This window comes from Pavona decussata, unplaced genomic scaffold (genome assembly GCF_977016875.1).
Source record: "Pavona decussata unplaced genomic scaffold, jaPavDecu1.1 SCAFFOLD_47, whole genome shotgun sequence".
In the NCBI taxonomy this organism is placed as follows: domain Eukaryota; kingdom Metazoa; phylum Cnidaria; class Anthozoa; order Scleractinia; family Agariciidae; genus Pavona; species Pavona decussata.
Genome location: NW_028145469.1, coordinates 1,973,782 through 1,999,075, shown reverse-complemented (window position 1 = coordinate 1,999,075; position 25,294 = coordinate 1,973,782). Strand labels below are relative to the sequence as shown.

At 38.0% G+C, this 25,294-nt stretch overlaps 1 protein-coding gene and 1 long non-coding RNA gene across 3 annotated transcripts in view; one reads left to right on the top strand and one right to left on the bottom strand.

The window, feature by feature from the left end:
* The window catches only part of LOC146482238 (uncharacterized), a 30,160-nt gene continuing 4,866 nt past the window's right edge, over positions 1–25,294 (bottom strand). The window contains exons 1-4 of one of the 2 annotated variants that reach the window (XM_085107535.1): positions 14,413–16,023; positions 5,052–5,119; positions 4,004–4,249; positions 1–2,617 (exon numbers count right to left, since the gene is read on the bottom strand). In XM_085107535.1, coding sequence (XP_084963661.1) covers positions 2,058–2,617; positions 4,004–4,249; positions 5,052–5,119; positions 14,413–14,780 — 1,242 coding nt within the window. In that variant the 5' untranslated portion in view covers positions 14,781–16,023 and the 3' untranslated portion in view covers positions 1–2,057. Of the gene's footprint in view, positions 2,618–4,003; positions 4,250–5,051; positions 5,120–14,412; positions 16,024–25,294 lie in introns of those variants that run through there. The other variant, XM_085107534.1, reaches the window with a different exon arrangement.
* On the top strand, positions 5,131–24,787 carry LOC146482239 (uncharacterized). The gene is made up of 3 exons (XR_014864200.1): positions 5,131–5,686; positions 9,627–9,821; positions 24,374–24,787. It is a non-coding gene; the product is annotated as an uncharacterized LOC146482239 (long non-coding RNA).

Sequence of the window (25,294 nt, the reverse complement as noted above, 5' to 3'; positions counted from 1 at the left end):
GCAAAAAATATCCTTTTAATTCGTTAATTGGGAACTCTATTCCACTCGTAAATAATACCACCAGAAGTTTTTCTATATACAAAGAAGTTTATTATACAAATCTTCGACGAGACGTTAATATCAAAAAAGTAAATTTGGCAAACATTTTGCCAAAAATACTATTCATTTCCTGATCGCAGAAACTTGATAAACTTAGAATTAGGCGGGTTCAGTTGTTATATTATAACATTGATGTTGGCATAATATATATTTTTTTGTTATCTTTGTACCTAACGTCAACAGGCTCATTGGATGGGTTGTGGGAAAAACACAATAATTTAGTTTATGCACCAAACCTACTATTTACTGTTAGCAAATACGGTGACTGGCTATTTCTTATTGGTTTTGCAAGGGAGGCTCATTTTCGATTAACTGCCCTGAGAGCGGATGACTGAGAAAAATGGCCAAATTCAGAGCAATTTTGTTGAATAGCTCGGTCAGCAAGCTTGGCTAAAACAATCAGACAGCTAGCTCCCGGTGTCCAACGACTTTGCTAGCACGTACGGGAATATTAATTCAGTATTGACCGAAACCAACACCTCGAGCTTTCCGTCTAATTGTTGAATAATACTAGGTGGTTTATAGTTTCGTTTACATGTACATCGATTTCCGCTCCAGCTGTTGACTAGTTTGGTATGAACTAGAAACAAATATATTGAACCCGGCTACGTGTAAGCCTGTAAATATCAGTGGATATACGCCGACATTGAGGTAAATAACTACAGTTAGTGAACAGTACAGTCATGTAAAACACATTCTGCGGACCAAACTAGCCCGACGACAATACTAGGCTTAGGTAGGAGACTGGCGGCGGGGTTTCATTTCTGCAGTTTCCGGTTAAAACTGACCGAAAACTTCTGCAGAAAAAAAAAACCGCAATAAAGTCTACTGAATTTTTCCCGCTCAATATTGTTTTATTAGGTACGTATTTTCTTGGTGTTGCAGTGCAAATGAATAAGTCACTTAGCTTCTAATTCTAACAAACACATATAAAAATGGACTTGGTATGAAATATCATTTGTAAATTATAAGTTCCAGCAATAAATAAGGTTGAAAATATCCACGAATTAGATAGCCGATATTTCGAATTTAGAGACTATGTAAAGACAAGTGGCAGTTAGGGATTGTGAGATGATTTGGGTGGGAAAGACAAACATGGCACTTTGCACAACATTGTTTCTTTGCTTATAAGTAATGTTTCCTTCGCAAAATACCGCCCTCTTGCCCTCCCCCAAAACGATCCCACAATCCTTCACTCATACCAGACTCCTTATGTTTCTGGAGTGCAGTATCACCTTTTATTATGTCTCTCAGTTAGTACGTGCAGTGTGATTGGTCAATTTGGCGGGCCGTATTTCACTGTACCGCCTGCTAAATTTGAAAGTTGTTTCTTTCCCGCGCCCCGATTAACCTCAGAGATATAATGAAAATCATAATTGTAATTCTCAAGGTATGATCTGTACTCTATGTTTTTCGGTCAGTGCTTACAGAGAACAGCTCCAATATCACAGTAAACATTTGATTATCGAATATTGTATAAGATAACTTAATATTGCCAAGTACGCCGACAAACCATTTGCAATCGTCTTCAAATATTTCAATCGTGTTCTCATGTTGTGGCTAGAAACAAAACCCTAAATGAAACATAAACTGAGTTACTATACCTTAGCTAGGTGAATAATTATTGGAGGTATTAGATGCCACTATGTCATGAGGACGTATTTTTGTCTGTGCAACAGGAAGCTCGCCTGTTGTTTTAGCTTGTAAAGCTTTTACCTTTTCCCGGGTCACAAATTGTACATTTATTTCCTCTCTTGTAAGTAGGAATTTCCATTTGCCCACTGCTTGACATTTTGAGGCGTCCACTTCTGCAAAACCATAATGCCGTGGCGATTATTTTCAAAGGAACTGGCGTTGTTGATGGAACTCGTTCTCCTCTCCGCTTGAATGCAGAGGGAGCAAGCCGATATTCTATGCTCACGATGCTTGATGTAGATATACCAGTGAGTTTTATTTACTCAGATCGTACAGACAACGCAAGTTAACGCCTTGGCTTTGCTAGATGAACTATCCAGGGTTGTGGGGCAATTGGGTCCATTACAGTTATACGAAACAGGTTGAAGTTGGGGTCCCTGTTTTCCAGTAGTATTACTTCCTGGCACACCGTCCGCGTCCGCGTATACGCAAATGTGCTGCGTAGCCTCTCCATGAGAATGAGTCATTAAAAATCCAAAATACTCTTTCCACCAACCAGGGTGACATATATTACGAGCCGGCGTAACCAGCGTTGTGGTTCGTTTCTCGCGCATGCACACAGCACACGGCACTTGAAAGTAATCGAGATTTTTGAACAATTCTGGTGCTCTTTTCTTCATCTCGTCGCAGATCGAACCAAAGGTTTTGCATGTTTCAGGACCAATCTTTCTGAAAATGCTCATATTTGTTCCGTATTTCACAGGCGACAAGAAAAGTCCGCTAGTCATGTCCTTGTAATCCGTATATTCAACGCGGTAAGGAACACACAGATATTCTGAGCCAACTCTAGGGTTGGAGCGGGAATAAAGCGTGGCTACCTTCCCTGATGGAGACAAAATGAGAGTAACAACGTTGGGATTTAAATACAGTCGTTGCAAAGTGGGAGAACTAATTAACATAGTATTCGACTTCAGTGAGACACAAATTAACTGACAGGTACAAGGTTAACAAGCTTTACAAATTGATTATTTAAAAACCTTTGTAAGATCTGACATTACAGAGCAACTCACCGATTCAACGTCACATTCATTGTAGCTATTTCAAAAAAAAAAAAACTATAGCAAGATAATTTCATATCCCTTTCCTTTTCGTTAGGCAACTGTTGACAGTTTTTCGAACATTTTTGCGAACGTTTGCCCCCAGAACAACACGAAAATTGAAGAAGAGATTAATATGTTCGTGCATCAAACTTTCGACACCGAGCGAACGGGCAACGGGTAACCCCGAGCGGAAAATTAATAGTCTGTACGTTTAAACAAATTCTGACTGTGGCTAACCATTCACATTAATAAACCTAATGCTTTCATTGACCAACTACCAAAACATCCCGCGTGAACGCCTCCAGGCGTCTTGTTTATTCATTAAAGACCTGGATTAATACCCTCATCTTCCCTAGAAGGGTTATTTTTGTCCTGTATTGTTCTAATTGTTTTCACTAAAGACTGACCAATCAGAATCTTTCATCTACGTGCATATTTATAGGTCTTAGTGAGGCCTAGAAAGGAAAGCTTTTGTCCTACGCGTAAAAAGATCTTTCAAATTGAGGGTCATGTTGTTGTAAATTTCAATACTCCAATATGCCGTTTTCAGATAAAAAATAAACCTTTTTGAATCGGTAAATCGAAAGAACGCCTTCCAAGAAGATAGAATAGAACATATAGAAGTATAGTAAACGTGAGTCAGGTCTCTATCTGTGTGGCTTGGTCATTACCTTATCACAAAACAATTTCACGCTATCTTTCTGACTAAAATTATTCAATTCGTTCAATCACACAGGAGAAAAGGTTTACAAAATCTGCAAGGCTAATTAAGCCTTTATGACCTCTTTGTTATATTTATAAATACAGGGGAAAATATTTGTTAAGAAGACTATCTCGTGCTTCACACAGAAGATTTATCGTTACGTTATATATCACCTTCGATTTGGAGACAGGAACCGATTGTAATACTATTCTTTTTGTTTACTAATTTTCATTTCCATTTATTTGTTCGTTTTAACAAATTCTCACTGTGGGTAGCCATTCAAACTTGGTGCTAGCATCGATCAACACATCCGGCGTGAACGCTTATAAGCGTCTTGCGCTTACATTGACTAAGTACCAAAACATCTCAGTTGAAGGCCTCCAGGCGTCTGTTTAACTCAGATTTGTTGGATTTTTTCGCAAGTGAGAATTTTTCACGTACTTGACCTACGAAAAGTTTAACTTACCGGAATACAAAGTTGCTACGTTATCATCTTCGTCATCTTTCGGGCATTTAGCGCTTCCCCAAATCGTATAAACTGTACTCTGCCTTCGCTTTGTGCTCCTTGATCCAGTTTGACTCCATGTTTGAGTAGTTGATGTGTCGCCATTTGGGTTGGTACGATGATTGTTGTTTTTCGATTTAAGTGTTGGGTTCCCCGAGGAATTAGTTTTTGTACCTTTTCGCTTGTTCTTTAAATATCCTAGTCTGCCTGTTAAAAAAAAAAAAAGATATGGGTTAAATACTAAAACAAAATTTCTGTTGTCATTAAGGACGGTTTTTGACAATGCGGGAAAAGCAGATCTTAGCAAGGGCTTTTGGGATCCGAAAAAAAAAAAATTACGGGTAACCAGCAGCTTCTGGAGATCATTACGCAGCAATGTTTTCAAAAGTTTTAAAATACTAAATTACGAATGTATTTTTTTTTAATTGAAGCTCAATTATCATTGAAATGTGCGTGCTTACTCCCAATTTTCTTTTTGGATTTCAATGACACTTGCGCTAAGATCTTCTTCTCCTATATACTCATAAACCGCGCAAAAACACCTTTAAATTAGTCCATGCCGTCCAAAAGAAATCAGAGTTTCATGTACCATCCCAAGATGCGCAAAACGTATGCGCAGTAGCAAATGGAGGCACCGTCCTATCGTCTCCCCTATGAACCCCACGCATGGACACAAATGGCAACCTCTATAAAGTTTCAACTTTTCTTTTATAAAAATATCCCCACACCTCCATCCCTAAACCAATCTCGTATCCAGAGGCCTCAAACTCCTTGGTCAGCGGTTGATCGCCAGGAGAGAGACTTGGAAAACCAAAAAAATTATAATTTATTAGAATTGGCTGTCCCGCAACGGCTCTGCTGTCAGTTACATTCTCTCCCGTTGACCAACCGCTAGTCAAAAATCCTGAAGACTCTAAGGACGAGATTGTCCCTAAACCAGTAGATTGCTGGTGATGTAGTCAATGTCAACGTATTGTTTTGAGTTCACGAACAACAACATTAAACATACCTCCTCCACTTGCGGGACATGGGTTCCCTCGACCGTCTGTCCCGTTATCCGACGCTGCACACTGAACTCTAAAACAAATTCGAGAACGAGTTTTATGATATAAAATGCCGAATAAAAGTCAAAGTGCATTTCCAAAATTTAAAACAAAAACAACATGGAATTTGATTAAACATTTAAGGAAACCACATTTAAACAAATGCAAACAAATATTGCGGAATTCTTTCCAGACAAAACATCGTCACTCATAAATCTCCCCTGAGATGAAGGTTAATATAAAATCACTCTCCGGATCTAATTTCCATTTGGAAATACTAGTTTTTAAGAAAGAGGAAAGCCGGAGTACTCGGAGAAAGCTCAATCTGAGAAAAGACGAGAAACAAAGACAAACTCAACCCACACCAGTGATGCCGAGTCTAGGAATCGAACCCGGGCCACAATGGTGGGAGGTGAGTGTTCTCACCACTGCGCCACCCCTGCTTCCCGGGTAAAAAATTATCACTTTCAATCCGGGAGAGACCCATGGAGTATGGGAGAGGGAGGATTAAAGTAACAGCCTCTCGGCGTTATTTTCCTACAGGATATTCCGTGCTTATCTTCTGAGAATTGTAACAATGTCAAAGCATTTACGAGCGGCGGTCAGGAAAAATCAAGCAAAATCTGAATTTTCTGGCGAAACTTAGCAGAGTCGATTTCTTTCATCTTTTGTCCATAATAAGGTTTTACTAAAGTAAGAATCATGGTGTGGCTTAAATTGGCCAGAAACATTTGCGTTTTGAGAAAATCAGGAAAATCGATCGAAGCCTTGTGACCTGAAAATTGATTGAATTTAAAACCGGAAAATCACCACTTTTAATTGTCTCGGCGTTTGTTTTAGAAGAAGCGTACGACAATCGGGATTCCTTATATCGAAAGACAATCTCTTTCTGATATGATAACCGATGAATTTGTGGTTCTAATGTTATCTGGCAAATTTAAACAATTTAAAACCTGCGACATATTTTTACAGCTGGCGAACTCTGTAATGTGGTGCCAAAGGTCAAGCACACGTTTTAGTATGTGGTATAACTCGAAATATTCTCACACTTTGGCTTTCAGTAACAATTGCCTTCATGTACTTCGTACCTTAATATCAGGCTGGGTTCTCCATTGAGAGTTTCACAAAAGGTCGTTAAAGTTGGCTAATTTCGACCACGACATCGTTTGGCGGAATCAAATAACTGCCCGTGCAAACAACCCGATGCGACGGGCAAACTGCCAATTGCAGCTTCAAGGCCTTCAATAATGCTCCTATCTTGCTTTATCAGAAAGATTTCTGTTTTCCCCTCGCTTCCTTTTATCCATTATCGACGGGAAGAGAAGAAATCGGAAAGATTCAGACATGTCTAACAATGTTGCGTGACAGCAAATATGCAAATTAGTTAGATCGTCACTGAGATATGGCAGCAGGCACTAGGGAAGGGGTGGGGGACGGGAAGAATTGCTTTAACAGGCCCGTAGTCAGGCTAAAACAACTGGGATTGGGGGGGGGGGGGGGGGAAGCAAGTTGGGAACATCAAAAAAAGAGCAGATATAGTAAGCAAAACAATAACTTTGCACTTGCATCACACTTTGTGGTACATTTCTTTTCGACCCTTTGCCGTCACTGTACGGACTACTACGTGAAATTGCCTAACTTGTTCACGTTTGAAGGAAAACGTAAAAAGACGACGACAAATTTCCCTTTCTATTTTTCCAGTGAACTTGGAATCAGGCAGTAAGAATCCGTCCGCAGGAAGATTCGCCCAAAATTAAAAAAAAAAAAAAAAAAATGGTGGGAGCCGGAATTATCGCGATGAAGTTTAAAAGAACGCGAATTCTCTTTATGATGTTTTCGAATTCGCTACCATCACCGTCATCTTATCTTTAACTCCCTACTAACTAACACAAATCGGTCATGAGGATTTTGGTTCTTATTTCCGATTCATAAGGAAGGACTGCCTTTGCTGCTGTTGTATAAAAGCCAGATGTTAGCGGAGGAAACTGTCAGGTAATAAACAATTTATTAAAGGTTGTGAGAAGGCACTTGCAGCGTCAGAATTTAAGATTGATTGTTGTACATTATTACTGTTTTTTAATTATTTATTTTTGGACACATTGTTTTTTTTTTATACTTCTTAAAATTCGGGGGGGGGGGGGGGGTCAGGGCTCGAGCTCCCCTGCCCCTCCCCTTGTTACGGAAGCGTTTACCAGCTGCTTATCTAGAATAACGAACTCTTTGTGACAACTTTTGCGCAAATGACTAATACCCGTAGTTCTTTTTTTTGAAGTTTCTTTTTCGTAGCGACCAGCAACAAAAACCGTCAATGCGAAAGATACACCGGAGGAACAGACTTAAAAACCTACACTCACTGATTGAAGTGTAGAGCGAAAATTTACTTCTTCCTAAGATAGAGGGGGAAGGGGGTGGGGGTGGCTTAATTAGATACATAACCTTATTTCTTTTTAATTTCAGCCTCTTCATTTCACTTAGACCATCATAAGCTGCTTCCTTTGTTCTAAAGATTAAAGGACGGTGCATGCAGACCTAACACTCCTAGCATTAGGCCTCTTTAGGGCGTGGCGAAGACACAAACCTCACACTCAGTTTTTAGAGCTGGGATCAGGCTTCTTTTCCGTCAATTGAAAAGTTTTCAATACTTTCCTTTAATAAGGAAAATAAGTCTTAGCGTGGACGTTACACAAGCCTGAAAAGCTCTAACTATGATGTCTTACTTTGCTCAAGAAAAAAATCCTTTTTACGAGGTAGTGAACAAAAAGTTGTCCACCACAGTCAGTAGCACTAGAACTAGGGTTCCAAGCACAGAAAAATAAAAATAATAAATAAATAGCACTGAAAACTTCACGTGTAATCTAATTAACGGCTTTCTCCGCATCTGATGAACTGAAAATACATCTGAATACTAATATTTTGTGCTGGAAAAGACCGAATGTTTTTTCAGTTTACTATACATAAAAGATAATGGAAATGATGTAAATGCATACCTGAACCAACTGGAATAAATAGTCCTAGTTTCTTCCATAGCAAATGCCACGAATTTTTTCCAAGTCCTCGTTCTAGTTTTGCAACTTTTTGCGCCTGGCTGTCATGGCTCGATACCGGCGGAGAAATTTGACACTTATTTGAACTGACCTCGACGCCAGCCAATGCCCAGAGACGAACGGTGTCGAAGACAAATCGTCAATTCCGAAAAGTGAAGGAGATAAACATTCGTGGTGAAGGAGATACACATTCTTGTCAGAATAAGTTCAATTTCGGTTTCTACATCGGCTATTGACAAGGAAAACTGGTGACCGGCGATGTTCCTTTTGCATTAGTTTACTTCAGTTGATCTGCTCCTGTCTCTGGGGTCGTAAGAGCAAGGACCTACGACTAAGGAGCTAAAAGAACACCTCCATGCTTCCATGACAACACAAGAATATCAAACCAAATTTAAAGTGACAAATTTTCAAGTTTCCGTAATTGGATTTATCTTACTTTTACTTTACTAATTCAATTTACTTTAGTAAACACCAATGCGTGGTATTTAACATTCACTGATTATTGTTGATTTCGGAATTTGTAAAACGCAACCCTAACTATTTAGCGAATTAAAAACAGAATAGGAAAGTTTGACCGGTCTCCAATTTTTATTTCGGCGAGCATTTTACCATAGCCATAGGGGAGAACTTCAACCCCACAGATTTCCTTTTGATGCAGTTTCATTGGCAATCTGACACCTGAGCGAACTCTAGAAATGGACATCGAGACGCTTACTGGTCCTTACTAGATATGGTTTTATAAGCAAAAATCTCACAGCGCAAAAGAGAAAAATCGGTTCCAAAACCGGACTTTTCCTTATTGTAATTAAAAAAGATGTAAAGATTAAAAGAAATGCGTTTTCATTACGCTTTTTTGATATATGTAAAATTAGTCTGTTCATTGCCACGGTAACGCAACAACGGTTGTTTATTTAGCCGTTGTCGGAATTTTAAACGAATTACGGTGACTTCAAAACGGTCGTGTGAAGTGTTTAATTCAAAACCCAGGGTGATTTTAATACATTATCAAGAACAACGTTACATTACTTAAAAGGCAAAGTTTAAGAAAAATCGGCCTTATACCACATATCGAAAACCATCTTTAAAATTTATCCGTTTTTGCGGGATTTTTCCTGTTTAGAAAAGGGACATTTTCCTAAGCTCTGTTTGCTTTAATTAATAATGGTTAAGTCCTGTTCAAACTCTGCTATAAACGTGCGGTGCTTCCTCTGTCAATACCGAGTATAACAATACCATGGATCTCCTTTCTTTCCAGACGGAAGAGTCAGTTCAGAATATTAATTTCACACTGCCGTGCGGGTACTTTCGGGATCCTCGCGGGTTAAATTTGTTTATCTCAGTTTTCTAGAACGTTAAGCGCTCCTAAAGAAAACTAAAGGCATCTAATTTGTTCTCTACTTAAGGGCTTTTTGTAGCCAGAAAAATGAGCGAAATTGATTTCGCGAGTTCTGCCACCAAATGCTTGATATTTTCTGACCGCCGCTCTTACTTACAAAGTGCTCAAAACAGGCGATGAATGTCCTTTGTGTTTGTACAAACAAGTCTGGTACTAATATTAATGCTCGCTCTGATCCTACTTTTGAATTACTTACAGGGAACCTCCACTGATGCAGTTAATTACTTGTGCCGTGAGGCCACAAGGCTAGAAATGGCTCGCGTTCCAATTCGTTTTCGTGTCGCGAATTTCCACAGGTACGCAAAGCTTTATGAGTCTTTATAAATAGTATTTGGGTGCGTTCTTTGGTTCAGGATAAATGATCCAAGATCAGTCGGATCATGGTACATCAAAGGAACTGGCAAATCCGCTCTGGGCAAATATTCGTCGGCTCCTTTGATGCACCATGATCCGAGTGATCTTGGATCATTCATTGATCCTGAACCAAAGGAACGCACCCTTTGAATTATGTGTACAGCACAAGTAAAGGCTAGCTCTAGCCTCCTTGTTTACATTAAATTGTTGAAAATAAGGAATGACTTTTAGACAGGCCCAAGCACAGAGGCATAAGCTCGGCTTACGTTCTATATACGTTTTCCTAGAAAAGGCTTTTAAGATCATGATGATCCATGGGGGGAGGGGGTGGAGGGGGCAAGAGGGGGCTAACGTAGAGTTATTATTTCTACGTGTTTGGTCTTTACAGTGCGAGTACTATTACCGGGGTCACTTAAACAAATCTGGCCAATCAGATTACAGGACAATAACAATTAATTTCAACCAAAGCCGATTGAAACAATCACGAGTGGACGGAAAACAACAGCTAAAACCCAAAAGTTTGGAATTATTCACTGTTCGGTTCATAATTTGATCTGATTGGCCAGTTTTAGATGACCCCAGTAATAGTAGTCGCACTGTAATACATATTGTAGGCAAGGGTCAATCATAAAGCCCGCAGAATCTTCGTTATTGTATAAACTTCTATGATCAAAGTGGACAAAGTCGCTTTTTCTTAATAAATGAGAGACCATCGCCGCTATGAACGTAACGGCGAAAAGAAAACCTTAAAAAAACAGTCAGGGTTGAACCTAATTTGCAAGGCTGATTTTTTTTCGCAGCTGCTTAACTTGCGTACATAACTGCGATGATCAATTCAAATATATGGATTTCAAATATATTTACTTTCAAAATCCAATGATAAATGTATTGGAATTCCATAAAGATATGAAACACATTTCAATAATGGTTTTACTATATAAAGGTAGTTGGCAATCTTTCGTAGTACAAGTATCTAGATTATGATCATCTGGGCGAGAGTAGAAAGATTGAAGAGACGGCTAATCCGACAGACGACCACGACCAATAACATCGTGACTTCGATGACTAAACTGGGGCCAGCTTAACAATTAAAAGCCCTCCTGCATGAGTTAAGATGTAAGTCAGTAGCCAGAGGCATTTATACTATCTTATACTGACGTTCAACAATTTACTTGACTTCCATTCAAGATGTCAAGGTGTCGAAACGTCAGCCAATGTGACTCCAAACAGTCCATCTCAGGACTACACTCACCCAGATCAAGACGGTCATAATGTTCGTACTAATGACGTGACTCCTGGGTTTAAAATATTTTCAACCTTTCGTGACAAAGGATTAGGGCCTGTCTTTAACACGTCTGGGAATTTAATTTAACAAGAGGAAATATGGACAAAAAATTGGTACGAATATTTTATTGTCTATTTTCGTGAATTCGTGATGAACGATTGAAATCTTCGCTTCTTCGTTGTACGGAGCCTTAGATGAAGCGTAACGTTTGAAGTTTATGAAAATGAAAATTACTCTGGAAGTTGTGGTTACCTCACTCAAATAACTTATGGTTAAGGCTTCGAGACACCAGCGAGTGAGTTAACTCTTCGGACATGACCATCCGGCACTGATGGTCATGGTCATGATCTTGAAGATCCCGCAAACTAGGAGTCGCTAAATTTTCTGTCGCCAAATTATCCAATTACTGAATTAGCTTGTCCAAAAAATAGCTACGTCATGATCATTTATCATCAATGACAAGGCCCCACGGAATAGGAACTTCACTCGATATAACATGTACGATTTCCAGCTGTTGTTTCGAAGTATTTCCAATCAAGATGAACGTCCGGTGAGAATGAAAAGAAGAACGAACCGACGAACGTACAAACGAACTAAAACACGCAAAACGAACGAATATGAAGGTAGAATATGAAGATCAGAGTATATAGATCATGTCTCTATTTCGTAGCGAATCCTTCTTTAGGGGTAGAGTTATGGTGACAATCTCATTTTTGGTCAAAAATTAATAAACCCATACATTGTTTTGTTTAACCGTTTTCAGAAGTTAGCTCAGTGCTTTTAAAAAGCTTTTGTTAATGTAACACTCAAACAAATTTGAAATGCAAAATTTTCCCCAAGACCTCAGAAAAAGCCATACGTGAAAATATAAAACAAAGTCTTGGATGATCGAATATATGCTGGGATGTTTACAGTATAAATCATGTTAGGCGGCTGACAATACTCCCTAGGCTTCCTTTTATCAAGTCGCGAAGCTTCCAGTTTAATGAATAAATAATTAATGTCTACTGGCTGTGATTTGATCCCCACTAAAAAAAAATACACTTATTACCTATGGATTAGAGAATTACTGTATGAGGCGGGGTGAGTGCATTCTCCCATCCTCACAATAGGCGATCTTGATTTTTAAAAGAGATTTTAATGATAATGCTTTTGTGATTACAATGACGTGCCAAGATGTCAAAACAGGATTTAGCAGTAATTGCAATCACCCAATAAATTAATAACATTTTATACTACTCTGGACGGTTTTCATTTCCGTGTTGTTTTTCTTAATGTTGTCAGGGTAACAGGACGAACGAAAGGTATCCAAAGTCTACAAAATTGGCTGAGAGAGACCTATAAAATCCATTATTGCATAGAATAATTTTCCATAACTGCAACCTAAACTACAAATACGGCGAATAATTCTTCGTATTACTCTCTAACAAATAATATACCTGATTTATTTTACTCTTCGTCTCGAGAAAAAAAAAACAGAAGAAAAAATTAAAAGAGAAATTTATATTAACTGTACAAAATGTTCTTACTGATATCTTCCTAGATCATTGAAATATTGGAAATCAAAGCACTGCCCCGCGGATTGTCTTGAATTTCGCTATTGCCAACTTGTTATGAAAATAATAACTTTAGCAATTACGGTTGTAACTTTCATCTCAACGAAAAATTTCTAATTAACAGAGGCAACTGGCCTGCGCCGATCTAAAAACAATAACAGTTGAGACTCTCGGAGCGCTCTAGAGGTGTTTCGACTGCTGTTAACCAATCAGAAAATAGCCGATGAATCCGATTGATTCCGAACTCTGTCGAATCGTGTATGTTTGTCAGACTGTATACTGCTGGCTAAATTCACTTGTCATCGGTGAATAATTCACGTAAATTCGTTCCTATTGTCACGATATGACTTTGAAGATATTTGGAAGAATTTTAGCCTGTAATCAAGTACAGAAAATTATTTTGTAACAAAATGAAAGAGCTCAGAGATACTTCGTGTGTGCCCTGATGAAGGAAATCAATAATTGATAATTCAAACGAGTCAGATATTTGTGAAGGTTTGAACCAGTAATTTTAAGTTTTACATTGTTGATTCACCTGCCAACCTTCACGCTCAATGAGAGCGTGTGTTGAAAATAACTGCTAAACTAAATAACGACATTAATTGAAGATATATTTGCCGTGATTTTTAGCAATTTTTGCTTCTCCTTCTGAATACAAACTGCTTATTTTTGTGACAAGTGAAAGGGTCTAATTTAAAAAGCTAAATATGCGTAAGGGATCCTTTTTAGATTTCGACTTTTCTCCCTTCTAATGATGAACAAGAAATGGAGATGATGAATGTTTTCTGGCGCCTACGAAGCAAAATAAAAATCTCACCTTTCATTCATAGCTTTCGACTGGCAATTAGATGTGTTTATAGAACGACATAAAAACATTGATGAAGTCATAAAACTTTCATTGACGAACACGGTGCACGAAGAAACGACAACCATATACGAGTTAGAGCGTCCGGAAAAATACAAAAAAAATTATACCTAAAAGCTCCTTTTACAAACAACGTATTCACAGAGGCTTAGAATGGAAAGTATTGCGACAGGAAATCGCTCAAAACAACACGATGAGGGACGCAAGTCTCACTGAGAACAGCTGCATGTCTTTAAAGTGATTGATATAAATGTAGATCATATATTTCACCAACACGACCACAAAACCCACTATTATTACTACATAAGGCGTCATTCTTTAAGTTCATTTTGCACTGTCCCTTAGCTTTTAACAAACACATTAATTCCATGGTTTTTATAAATCTTAGGTGCAGGGTAAATGAGTGGTCAATTTAATCCACTGGATAAAATATATGTTAAAAAAAATTGAATGCAAACGTGTACTAAAACCACAGTATTTAGTGAATCTTCGGGACGCCTCCTGTGAAGCATATTAAAAATTTGCCATCATAAGTAAGCTGTTTATTGCACGGAGATATTAAGCTTAAAGTGATTTATTTAGCCTTAAATGAAGTCGCCAAAAAAGTCCAAAAATTCCGTTTCTAGCTTTCAAATTTCTGCTAGAAAACGTTAAAATCCGAAATCGTTGAAACGTGAGGAAAAATTTTAAAATTTAAACGGAGGTCAAATTGTTATGCTTGAGATCTATTAGTCACGAGCGAGAATTAAAAAGATTTTGGTATTACGCAAACTAGCGCTTTTCATAACATATTTTCGTTTTCTTTTGCGACGGAGGGTATGTCTTACCTTATTTCCAATTCGGCAATGTTCTTGCGCAGTGCAGCGACCATGGATTCAAGCTGTTGGAGATTCGTCTTAGTGCTTTTCAAATCGGCGCTTGTTTTTCCTTGCAGAGCCGCGAAAACGACTATGACAACGACAGCAGCAAAAACCACGGCGCTCCACATAACCCAAGGATTTTTTATGTTTGTGCAGTTCGACGGTGTGGTTCTCGGCTTAGGGAGTTTTGCTTGATAAACGCAAGGTCGTATAGTTGGTTTAGGACTACTGTGCACAAGCATCGGTACTTTGGCAGTACAGTTGGGTGATGTTCCTGAGTCAAGCGACATCTCCTTCGTAAAAGTAGCCTTTAACTTCGATTCTTCGGTCTTCATGTTAAAATTCCGCTCGGGAACGCGTTTGAAATCAGACAGAATTTTTAAACATCGTTAACACTGAACGCAAAAATCACGCTTAGGTGATGGAAGGACGTGTAAACATACGACTCAAAATAATCGGAAAAAAATGGGTTAAGACTTCCGCACGGAAGATCAATTCCTTGGATAAAACACCCAGTTGCGAGCCACATTAGGAATGTCTTTGCTAAATCAAGACTTGGTCACGCGCGCGATTCTTGCAAAAGTTTCACCTGTCTCTAATAAAATGCCCGGCGAATCACGGAATGATTGAAGACATTCACACATAACAGCATTCAATAAACGCCCATAGCGTGGTGGCCAACCTTACAACAACGCTTTTTATGCCATCACTTCAATTTAAACGTTGCTTGTGGTAACAAGAGTTTTCTGTCAGTTTCCACTAATTTCGATAATTTACGAAAACGGTAAACAAACCGTATGGTGGTTTTCGGGTTGTTATTAAAACGGCTTTGTTTTCCACACAACTTGAACACAGCAAGATATTTCGTAGATTCACGAACTGATTTGAAACAACTTGATAGTTATTGTTGATTAAGTCCTTAATCAAGGAGACTCTAAAATTTTGTTGCCTTTGCGGGCATAAACCTAAAAACCGCACGAGCACGCGAGTGGGCTATGATGACATAACATTCGTCTTCTCTAAAATATATTAACTGCGAACGGCTTGGTGATAAAAATTTTATCTCCTAAAAAACCTCTTTACTTTCGATAAACAGACATCTTTAACTCATATATAAAGATACTGTATGAGATTTTAATATAAAGGAAGTGAAACTCTGGCGACTTTCGATGTATTGTTGGTGATATTAAACTGTAACTTTCCCCGACAAATTCGCTGACATAGAAAGGGAAGTATAAGAAAGGTCGTTTCTCGTCACTCTTCCGGCGTTTTGGTGATAAATATTTGGCTATTCTTTCTCTCTTTACACTACAATTACAGCGTAATAATAGCTCGCTTGTGGTTTCCACGTGATCCAAATACAGCGAGTTTGAGAAGTTATTTAAAGCTGCGGTCGCATGTTTACTTGCATATACGGGTGGTTTTGAAAACACACTATATTTAACTTTTATAATGGATTTCAAACCCCGTAACATTTCAAAGTAGTGAAAAATGGTCATAATCGTGGCTCAGAAGAAAAAAAAGGTGCATTCAAATTATTCTTGATTGTCAGTTCCTTGATGCAAATTAAAGATTGGGGACTTCAAATGATTGAAACAATGTCATTGTAAACCTTTAATATCGTGAGCTAAAAAAGCCGGAAAGAGGTAATTGGAGAAATTATTGCTTTTTAAAGAGGGGGCTTAAATGAAAAAAGCCGCTAATTGTTCAAAAATTTGCCAGCTGGTATTCCTTGCTACAGGTTTAATTGGTTCCGCCTTTAGCCTTTTGAATCATTGTGCGTAAATTAAACTGGAGAGATTTAAACGAGGTTACATGTGCCATTTTCTGACAGATAAACGTGTCGTCTGTGTGCATTAGGTAGTACTTGTCATTTATTGAAATCAAATGACTAAAAAAACATTTAGCGAGAGCTCAGCATTAATTCAGCTGCGTTTCAAGTTCGAAATGTTGTGGATAACCGGAAGAAACATATTGAGAGAATACAAAATGACATGTGTAGCAACTACACAACACACTGTTTTTGACAACTTTCCATGGGTTTCAAACAATATTATTTGTTACTCAAAATAGCACAAGGCTCTGAGACGTTTGAATGAAGCGCAGACGGTTGTTGGAAATATCGCTAATGAAAGGCTTGTGTGAATCCGTGAAATAACTTTAAACCGCCCAAGGGCAACATGGCAGCGAGAAGAAAAGCAATATTTAAAACGTTTTATGAAAATTTTAAAATGACATATTTTTATCTTTTGGTCAGTTCATCAGGATGGTTCCCAATCTCGTACCCAGAGTCCTCAGGCTTTTTGGTCAGCGGGGCGGCGCCAGGAGAGACTCTGGGATAATGGAAAAATATCATTTTTTTGATTGGTCGTCTGCATAACAATGGAAGACCGACAGGAAGTCCGTTGGTCATTTGCGGAAGTTTACCAAACCGGAAACCCCCCTACCAACTTTCCTTGTTTTGGAGGAAGATTTGAAATGTCAAACTCGGAGTTTTGTAATTTTTATGTGTGTGTCACGGTTATTTTATTTTATTTTTTTCACACCAAAAATTAGAAACACTCCAATTCAAAGACAGGTTTTGAATTATGTCAGTGAAACAATTTCTAGCCGGCTAAACATCAGCCGTTTTATCGTAGGAAGTTTGCCACTACTGTCATACGACGGTAAATCACGGCAAAATGCAAACAGCCTAAACTGATTACTGTTGCTGTTGTGAAAAATTATTTTCGGAAAATATCATTATATCAGTCAGTTTGGGAGAAAAAGCGGTAGGAGAGCGAATTGGTGAAGCCGTTCGCAAGTATGGAAACATTAAACGTAATAGAGAGGACATTGGTGTCGTCAACGTTCTGAATCGAATAATTCGAACATGTTATTTAGTAGTGAAGGTCATCATGGAAAAATAGAGAAGTTCTTTAACATCTATAAATTTTGTTGTGGATAAAAATTTGGAGATGACTGATCTGTTGTGGAGTGGAGTCCATCTCAGGTTGCCGTTTCGATTAATTCCCTTTCGGTTTTGCCACAAGGGAAACGCTGAAGACATCTCCACGATGATCAAACGCCGCACACGAGAGCAAAAGTTTCACTTTTTTCAGTCACGGCCCATGGCCAGTTTGCCAAAGAAAAAAATTCAGAAAAAATTCCCCCTTTCAGGCGGAGGTAATGGTGTGTTAAACATTTTTCTTAAATTTTGAGAGTTGTTTTGAGAAATTTTGTCAGATTTTTTTCTCACTGTTCCATATTCCATGCAATATAAGAACAATTAATTATTTGTCCTAAAAAGTGTATAAGGCCGTGGTTTTAGGTTACCTTCAGATGAAAGTTTAATCTCAAATGTAATAGTACATAGAGATTTGAAGTTTACTTTTACAGTATAGGGGCAGTTGAGAATAAAGACTTGTTGCCTGTTACTCACAACCATCTTCTCTTCAAGAAAGTCAACACACTGTGACAGTGAAGAGCCACCCAACTTGACCAGTCAAAAAACAGGTGTAGATAATACTGAAGCCTAAAGCTGGACTTCGAAATGCAGAAGTACCTTAAAATCTTTACATTTATTTATTTCCCACACGTACACAGACAAACAAATAAAAGAAAAAAAAAACTCAAGTAGTGGAGAGGATCAGGCTCAATAAAAGATACCATGAGGCTTATGAATATTAAGCCTCCCCAATCTTAAAAATATACAAAAGTTATTACATAATATATTGCTTGGAGTTTTTTTTATAACTAAACAAATAATGTACACTGAGTTTAAAATAAAGATGGCAAAAATTTGAAGGTAATGATAGTTTAATTGTACTCTGTTAATGTACTGTACATTAATATTATGTAAGTAAAAACAATCTAACTTTTTTAAAATATTATTTTTCCCTTCATCTGACAAAACATACAAATACTTCATATTTGAAGAAGTATGAGACAAGGAAACTGTGGGTTCCCTTGTAGACAAGTGTGCAATCATGCCTAAAGTACCACTTGTTGAAAAAAAAAATAGATGAGCGGGTGTGACTTTCTCGAGACTTTCTGTGCTATATGTTATGAGGAAGAACACCAAGTCTTCCCTTAAAGGGCTCAATTGGGACGCTATTATATTGAGGAGATACAAGAGAAGGCCCCTGCTCGATTTCATTCCACTGCAAGTGTATCCGTTGTACATAAACATGGAAGCCAAGTACCCCAAGTTTGTGTGGCATATGACCTGCAGATAATGCTTGCACATGCAGCCTTGTGCAGAAAGTGACCACTTTCATCATAATTATATCCTTATCAAACACTCCACTTGTAATTGGTAAATTTACTGACATAATTATTTTGGCAGTGGATGGATTTTACTGAATAATTTGGAGAAAACAACCCCGTCTATTATTTCTTCATGTAATATTCATTCATGTAATTATTATTGCAAGTAAATATTAGCAAGAAATTTGTGGTAGCCAGCAGGTTTAAGCATAAAAATTATACTTCTCAGTGAATCCTACCGTTTATTGTTATTTTGCACTGATAATCAAACAAAAGAAAAACTTTCAGACACTACAATAGTAGCTTGTAAAAAAACTGCATTCAATATTTATTAAAGAATGACAAGTCTATAAAATATATATGTTGAACATTCCAAGGATTCCAATGGGTCCTTTACTCCCTTCCCCTTCCCTGTTAAGGGGTAACTAATAAAATTATGTGTAACCATTATCTCATCAAGTATGTAGAATTTTTAAGTATAATTTAACAAAACTGTTAATTATAGAGTGATTATAGATGAAATATGGAGTTTTACAGTCAATGCTTGTTAGACCCTCCCCCCCCCAAAAAAAAAAAAAAAAAAAAAGAATTACTATTCAATCTATCTTATTGGTTAAAGAAACATCACTAGCCTTATTGTTTATTCTGCTAACCAGCTAAAAAGAAATTTGAAACATCTTTTTAGATATTGTTTTGTAACTGATGGTATGACAAATTTAAATGATTTTGAATTATTATTTTGAATGTGTATTTCTATTGTTCTAGACATTTGATCAATGCAGCTGATAAGGCTTGGTCCAGTCCCACAAACATTATGCAATATGCTGGATGACTTACATTGTGGCCTAATATACAATCAGAGCCCAGGAAGGGCTTGAAATAAGAGTCACGTTTGACAATTTTCAGTTTTAGTTTTATAGCTAACATTATTGTCAAGGGACCACAAATTCCCACAAGTGCTGGATAATTTACACAGTTCAGCAAAGGTCTCACAACACTGTGCCAATCATTCAGGATATTGGGGAGTTTGACAATAGTAATCATCTGTCGTCAAAGCAAGAGCTGCAAGATCAGAGAGGAGATTATATTATACAATTCAGCAGAGTGTTGGTTGAGTATAATACTTCCCTCGCCTAGCCTGAAGTCAATTAAACGTGTGATACCAAATCACATCACCATCCAGTACTCAAAAGAAATGGCAAATCCTTCAGAAATTATCAATTTACCAGTAATGTGCCCTAATCAATCAGAATACATTAGGTAATGTGTGTCACTATCTGAGCTATCTGACTCAGCTCTTAGTTAAAGTGTGCACTCCACAACCAGATGAAGTCAGGCCCCACCAAAATTATTGTCACTATTTCAATTTATAATATAAACACAATTTCCCCAATCTTTCGACCCCTTCCCTGTGCTTCCTACACTGCACCCAAAATTACAAGAGAACTCACATAAGATAGTTTTAAATTATTTTACCTTGATTACGTGTATACAAGAACAGACTAAGGAGATTATATGCACGGTATAGAAATTTACTGACTAAATGAAATATTATAGTCAGGTTATCAACAGTCTCTCAACAATCACATTATAACCAATTTACTGATGAGAGGTGGCACAATTACCACTCTCCATACAGTTCTCATATAATTACTCTATGGTAAGGCAGAATAGTTAACAAATTAAACCTCAACACAACTCACTATCCTTATTTTCAAAGCTTGTTGGCACAATTATCCAATCTCTGTTATACTACTTCATTTTATTTCTAGATACATTATTAGTATACCTGGGAGCAACTCTACAGCACTAAAAGCATGCAATATGTGAACCTTCTCTATCAGTTTTGCCAAAAGCTAGGCAAAAGGAATGTTTATTCAAAAAGAAAAACTTCAAAGCTGCTCTTGAATTCATGGCATGTATTAAATATGCTGATGTTGAAATTGTACTAGCTTGCACTCGAACACATATGACTTTCTTAAATTCACTTTAAGAAAAGCGTGCACACAATTCAGTCTAATAAAATTAACAATTTTTAGGAGAAAAAACCCTTAATTTACAACAGTAAATATTACTAATATTAAGAGGTGATTTAAATCATTGTCAAATGGTAACATGTATGTGTTCATTGAATCCCATTTGGACGTAAACTGTTAAGGGAAGGGGAGAAGGTAATTTGAACATAAATTCAATACACAGTCAGCTGCTCAGTTCTGTGAGAGGAGAAGTGATGGTTCCTTTTTATTTGTAAGTATAAACAGTAATAAAGAAATATGTTACTTGTCTGTTGTAGCAACGTCGAATCAAGTCCACCTTTCGCTCGCTCTTACATGAAAAAAAATCCAGTTGCTTTGACCCGCTCTTACGGGAAAAAAATCCAGTTCCTTTTGATCGCGTGGAAGAATCAATTTTGGCTTTCTCGAGCACTTTCAAGGCCCGATAAAACCTTCAGGCCCAATAACAATAACACGGCTGCCATTTTGGGGCATTTGACTTCCGTTTTAATCGAAAGCATGCGCACTAAGACCGGAATCCCACGTTTTCTGGGATAAGAAATTCCATTATCCCAGAGTCTCTCCTGGCGCCGCCCCGCTGACCAAAAAGCCTGAGGACTCTGGGTACGAGATTGGATGGTTCCAATCTCGTACCCAGAGTCTTCAGGCTTTTTGGTCAGCGGGGCAACGCCGGGCAGACTCTGGGGACATCGAAAAAATTCAATTTTTTTGATTGGCTGTTCCGTAACGGTTTCCATTGTTTTACCGCAGAAATCCTGCGGTAATAAAATTTGATGTCCCCAGAGTCTTCCCGGCGTTGCCCCGCTGACCAAAAAGCCTGAAGACTCTGGGTACGAGATTGGGATAATTCGGATTACGAGTTAGCCAGAACAAACACCACCCTCTCCTTCCTAAAAAATTCATGTTTTGATTTGCAGTCACAGGGGGCCTCGCACCAATTATGAATTTTAAAAATACAATTTCTTCGCGTCTTTTCTGAGAACGCGGCCATTTTGAATAATTTACGCGCGGTCGACTAGCATGAGGATTAGGACCGAGTTTTCTTCGGAAACCTCTCGGTAAACTGTCGGGAGGAGAGGGACCAAAATTGCTTGCTACAGAAGGCCAAGCCTAAATTTTTCAAAATGGCAGCCGCTCGTGGAAGAGACACGAACTACAACAAAGGTAATCGATCTTTTTGTAATAGTTTTGTTTTATGTGTTTTTTTTTTTTTTCATAGTTGATGTCACTCATTGAATAACACATCATTCTCATTTATTCACCAGGCTTAAAATATACCATCACATTTATTCCATTGCACATATGGCAAAATTGCCATTCAAATCCTAGCAGTTTGCAAGATGTTTGTCCCATGAACCTAGTTTAATGGCGTTATAGTTCCCATGCGACTCCTGTAGCTCAGTGGTAGAGCATCCGAACTAGTAATCGGAACGTCTTTTCATTCGATTCCTGATAGGAGCACTCGGATTTCCTTTTTCCGAGTATGCCTAAGTCACTCACTGAATAACACACCATTTTCAAAATTAATGTTGTCTCTTGGGGTGTGCAGGCATAAACTTTGTGGAAATGTCACCTCAAAACGTTCGTAACTCCGAAAGACATATAACTGTTGTTTTCAGGGGAGCAAAAGCGAATTCGTAAAACCAACTAGTAACTTCGGAATTCGAGCCCCTTAAAATTTCCTGGGACTTAAATTTTCAGTTGAAGAATCCAAGTAGATCACAAATATATCTTTTGAAACGACATATAACGATCAGGTTTTCTTTTTATTAGCTGCTTTCATTGCATGGGAGGCGCCACTTCAAAGTGACACTAAAGATTGCTGACATTGCCCCCTTTAAGTCTGTGGATGAAATTCTAAGTTGTGACGATCTTAGGGAACTCTCCTGCGGAACATTTGCTTATCAGTACTGTATAAGGTTTTTTTTCTAGATTTTTAGTCTGTGGATGAAATTCTATGTTGTGACGATCTAAGAAAACTTTCCTGTTGAACATTTGCTTATCAGTACTGTGTAAGGTTTTTTTTTCTCTAGATTTTAAGTCTGTGGATGAAATCCTAAGCTGTGACCATCTAAAGGAAACTCTCATGTGAGACTTATCAGTGCGGTAGAAAGTTGTTCTAAATGAAATCCTTACTTGTTGCATTCAAATGGAAGCAAGTGATTCTAATCTAAGCGTTCAATTTTTTAACATTTCTTAGAACTTTGAAGTTATTACTTTCAATGGGCGTACGGAAAGAAAGAAAAAACAGCGCACAATCCGAAATCAGATTTAGGCATTATTGCAATCGAACGATCAGGGACTCCTTTCTCGAATTTCTCCCAAAGTGTACGTATTTCTGATAGTTTGTTAACACCTGTAGCTCAGTGGTAGAGCATCCGAACTAATAATCGGAAAGTCTTACGTTCGACTCCTACTGAGAATTCACAGTTTTTTTCTCCGAGTACGCTTGTCTGTCACTGACTGAAAAAACTGCATGTATCAATTATTCCACTGCATGGTACGCAGAAACCAGTGTTAATTATCTTCGGCTGTAGATGGCCAGGATGAAATGGATTGCAACTTGAAAAATTTGGCGATAGGTTTTCAAGTTCTTCTTGTGTGTATCAAAAACATGGCTTAGGGTTGATTATGATTTGTTCTTCCTCAAGAAATCACGTGATATTCTCTTAAGGTGGGGGTTCACCTGAAAGCCGTTTTCACGCCGCTTAAAATCGGTCAAATGGAAATATCTTGTTTGCATTTCAAGCAATACAAAAACCCTCCATTCATAACACAAATCAATGATTTGGGGTGTTTTATGAATTTTCGGGTGATTTTTAGGTATATTTGGAAGGAAATAATTTTTCTTGAAGGATGGGTAAAATTGAAAGAAATAAGAAATGTTGAAGATTTAGTGAAGTTTTAAAATTAGAATTTGTAGTTAATAATTAATAGACGGATACCAAGTTAGTCCACTAGCAACCTGGGGTGCTCTTGCGTGGTTATCGACTGTCTGTTAGTGTTCCAAAAATCATTTTCTTTCTTCTATCCATTCTTAAAACCTCTTCAAATTTCACTCAAATTCAGGTAGAGCCCCACCTTAAAATTATCTCTGAGAGAGCAATTTGATGTCTGACAATAAACGAGATGCCTATTCCTGATTCTTGTCTGCGTCTGATGATATTTCGTTTTCACTTCAGAGCGATGGGAGAACAAAGGTCAAATGTTTTGTACCATCTTGACCAAAACAAAGCAAAATCACCCTGGCAAGGCCGCGTTAAACGTTTTTGGACCAAATTGTACAGCGTTACCGGAGAATACTGCTCAATAGCAATTAATTTCAATGGTCATTTACTTTAGGATTTTATCCACAGACTCAGCTCAAAAGCCAGAACAACCAAATACAACATAATGAACAGCACCACGGTAAAGTACTGCTTTAGTAGCTTTCATTTGAATGGTCACACTTTAGTACAATTACCTTATTCCCACATGTTAGAACCTTTTAGTTGTAAAGCATATTTGAATTTGAAGCAACCCAGGATAGCTCTCACTTGAAAAGTCACGCTTAAAGATTTCATCCACAAAATCAAAAGTTAGAACCAGTTTAACAGTACTGTCAACAGCACCACAGGTTTAACTCGACAGCTTAATTTGATGGCTCGCAAATGATTTCATCTAAGGACCGAAAAGAAAGAACCACTCTGTGCAGCATCGGAAAGAATACTCCAGGAAAGTACTGCTCACTATCTGTAGCCTTTTCAAAGGTGAGTAATACTCAATAACTTTCAACTAATTGGTCAAAAGTAAATCCTTTTAAGGGGAGGCTTTAGATATTGATTCGTGGAGCACGGTGAAATGAGCATCTTAAGTGCACAAGTTACTGTTCAGTAGAATTCCCGTTGGAAAAATCACTCAACTGAAAACAGAATTATGAGCATTACTCCTACCCATTACGTTCTTTGGATCATCGCGTCACGCACTCCTCCACACGAACACATGGGAGAAGCGCGTGACGTGACAAGCCAACTAACGTCTGCGTAGGCCAGGAGGCTACAAAAAATACCGTATTTATTCGATTAACCGCCCACCTTCGAATAAGCGCCCACCCTGAAAGCCTAAAAAGTTAACAAGCGCCCACCCCACCCTCTCCCAACAACAACAAAAAAGTGTCTGTACTGGCCCAGCTTGAAGTAAGGGGAGCGTCAGTGATGTTGCAAAATTTGGTTTTTAATAGATACGGTAGTCAATGAACGTTTATATTGTTTATGTTAGATTTTGCACTTTGTTTTGTCTTGTTGAAGCGAAATAGACTGGTTATCCCTTGTTTTGCTACTCTCTAAAACGGTTCTCGCTTGCTGAAAATGTTGGGGAAATAATAAGCGCCCACCCTCGAATAAGCGCCCACCTTCATGGGCCCAAGATTAAATAAGAGCTTAGGGCGGTTAACGGAATAAATACGGTACAACAACAGAGGTAAAACCATGTACTGTACAGCTCGATAGTTCCAATGATCGCATCGTTTACGATTCAAGTGCAGACTCAAAAATCAGAATACACTACTCTTTCGATGAGAAGAGGATTAACTCCAGGAAGTACAAGGT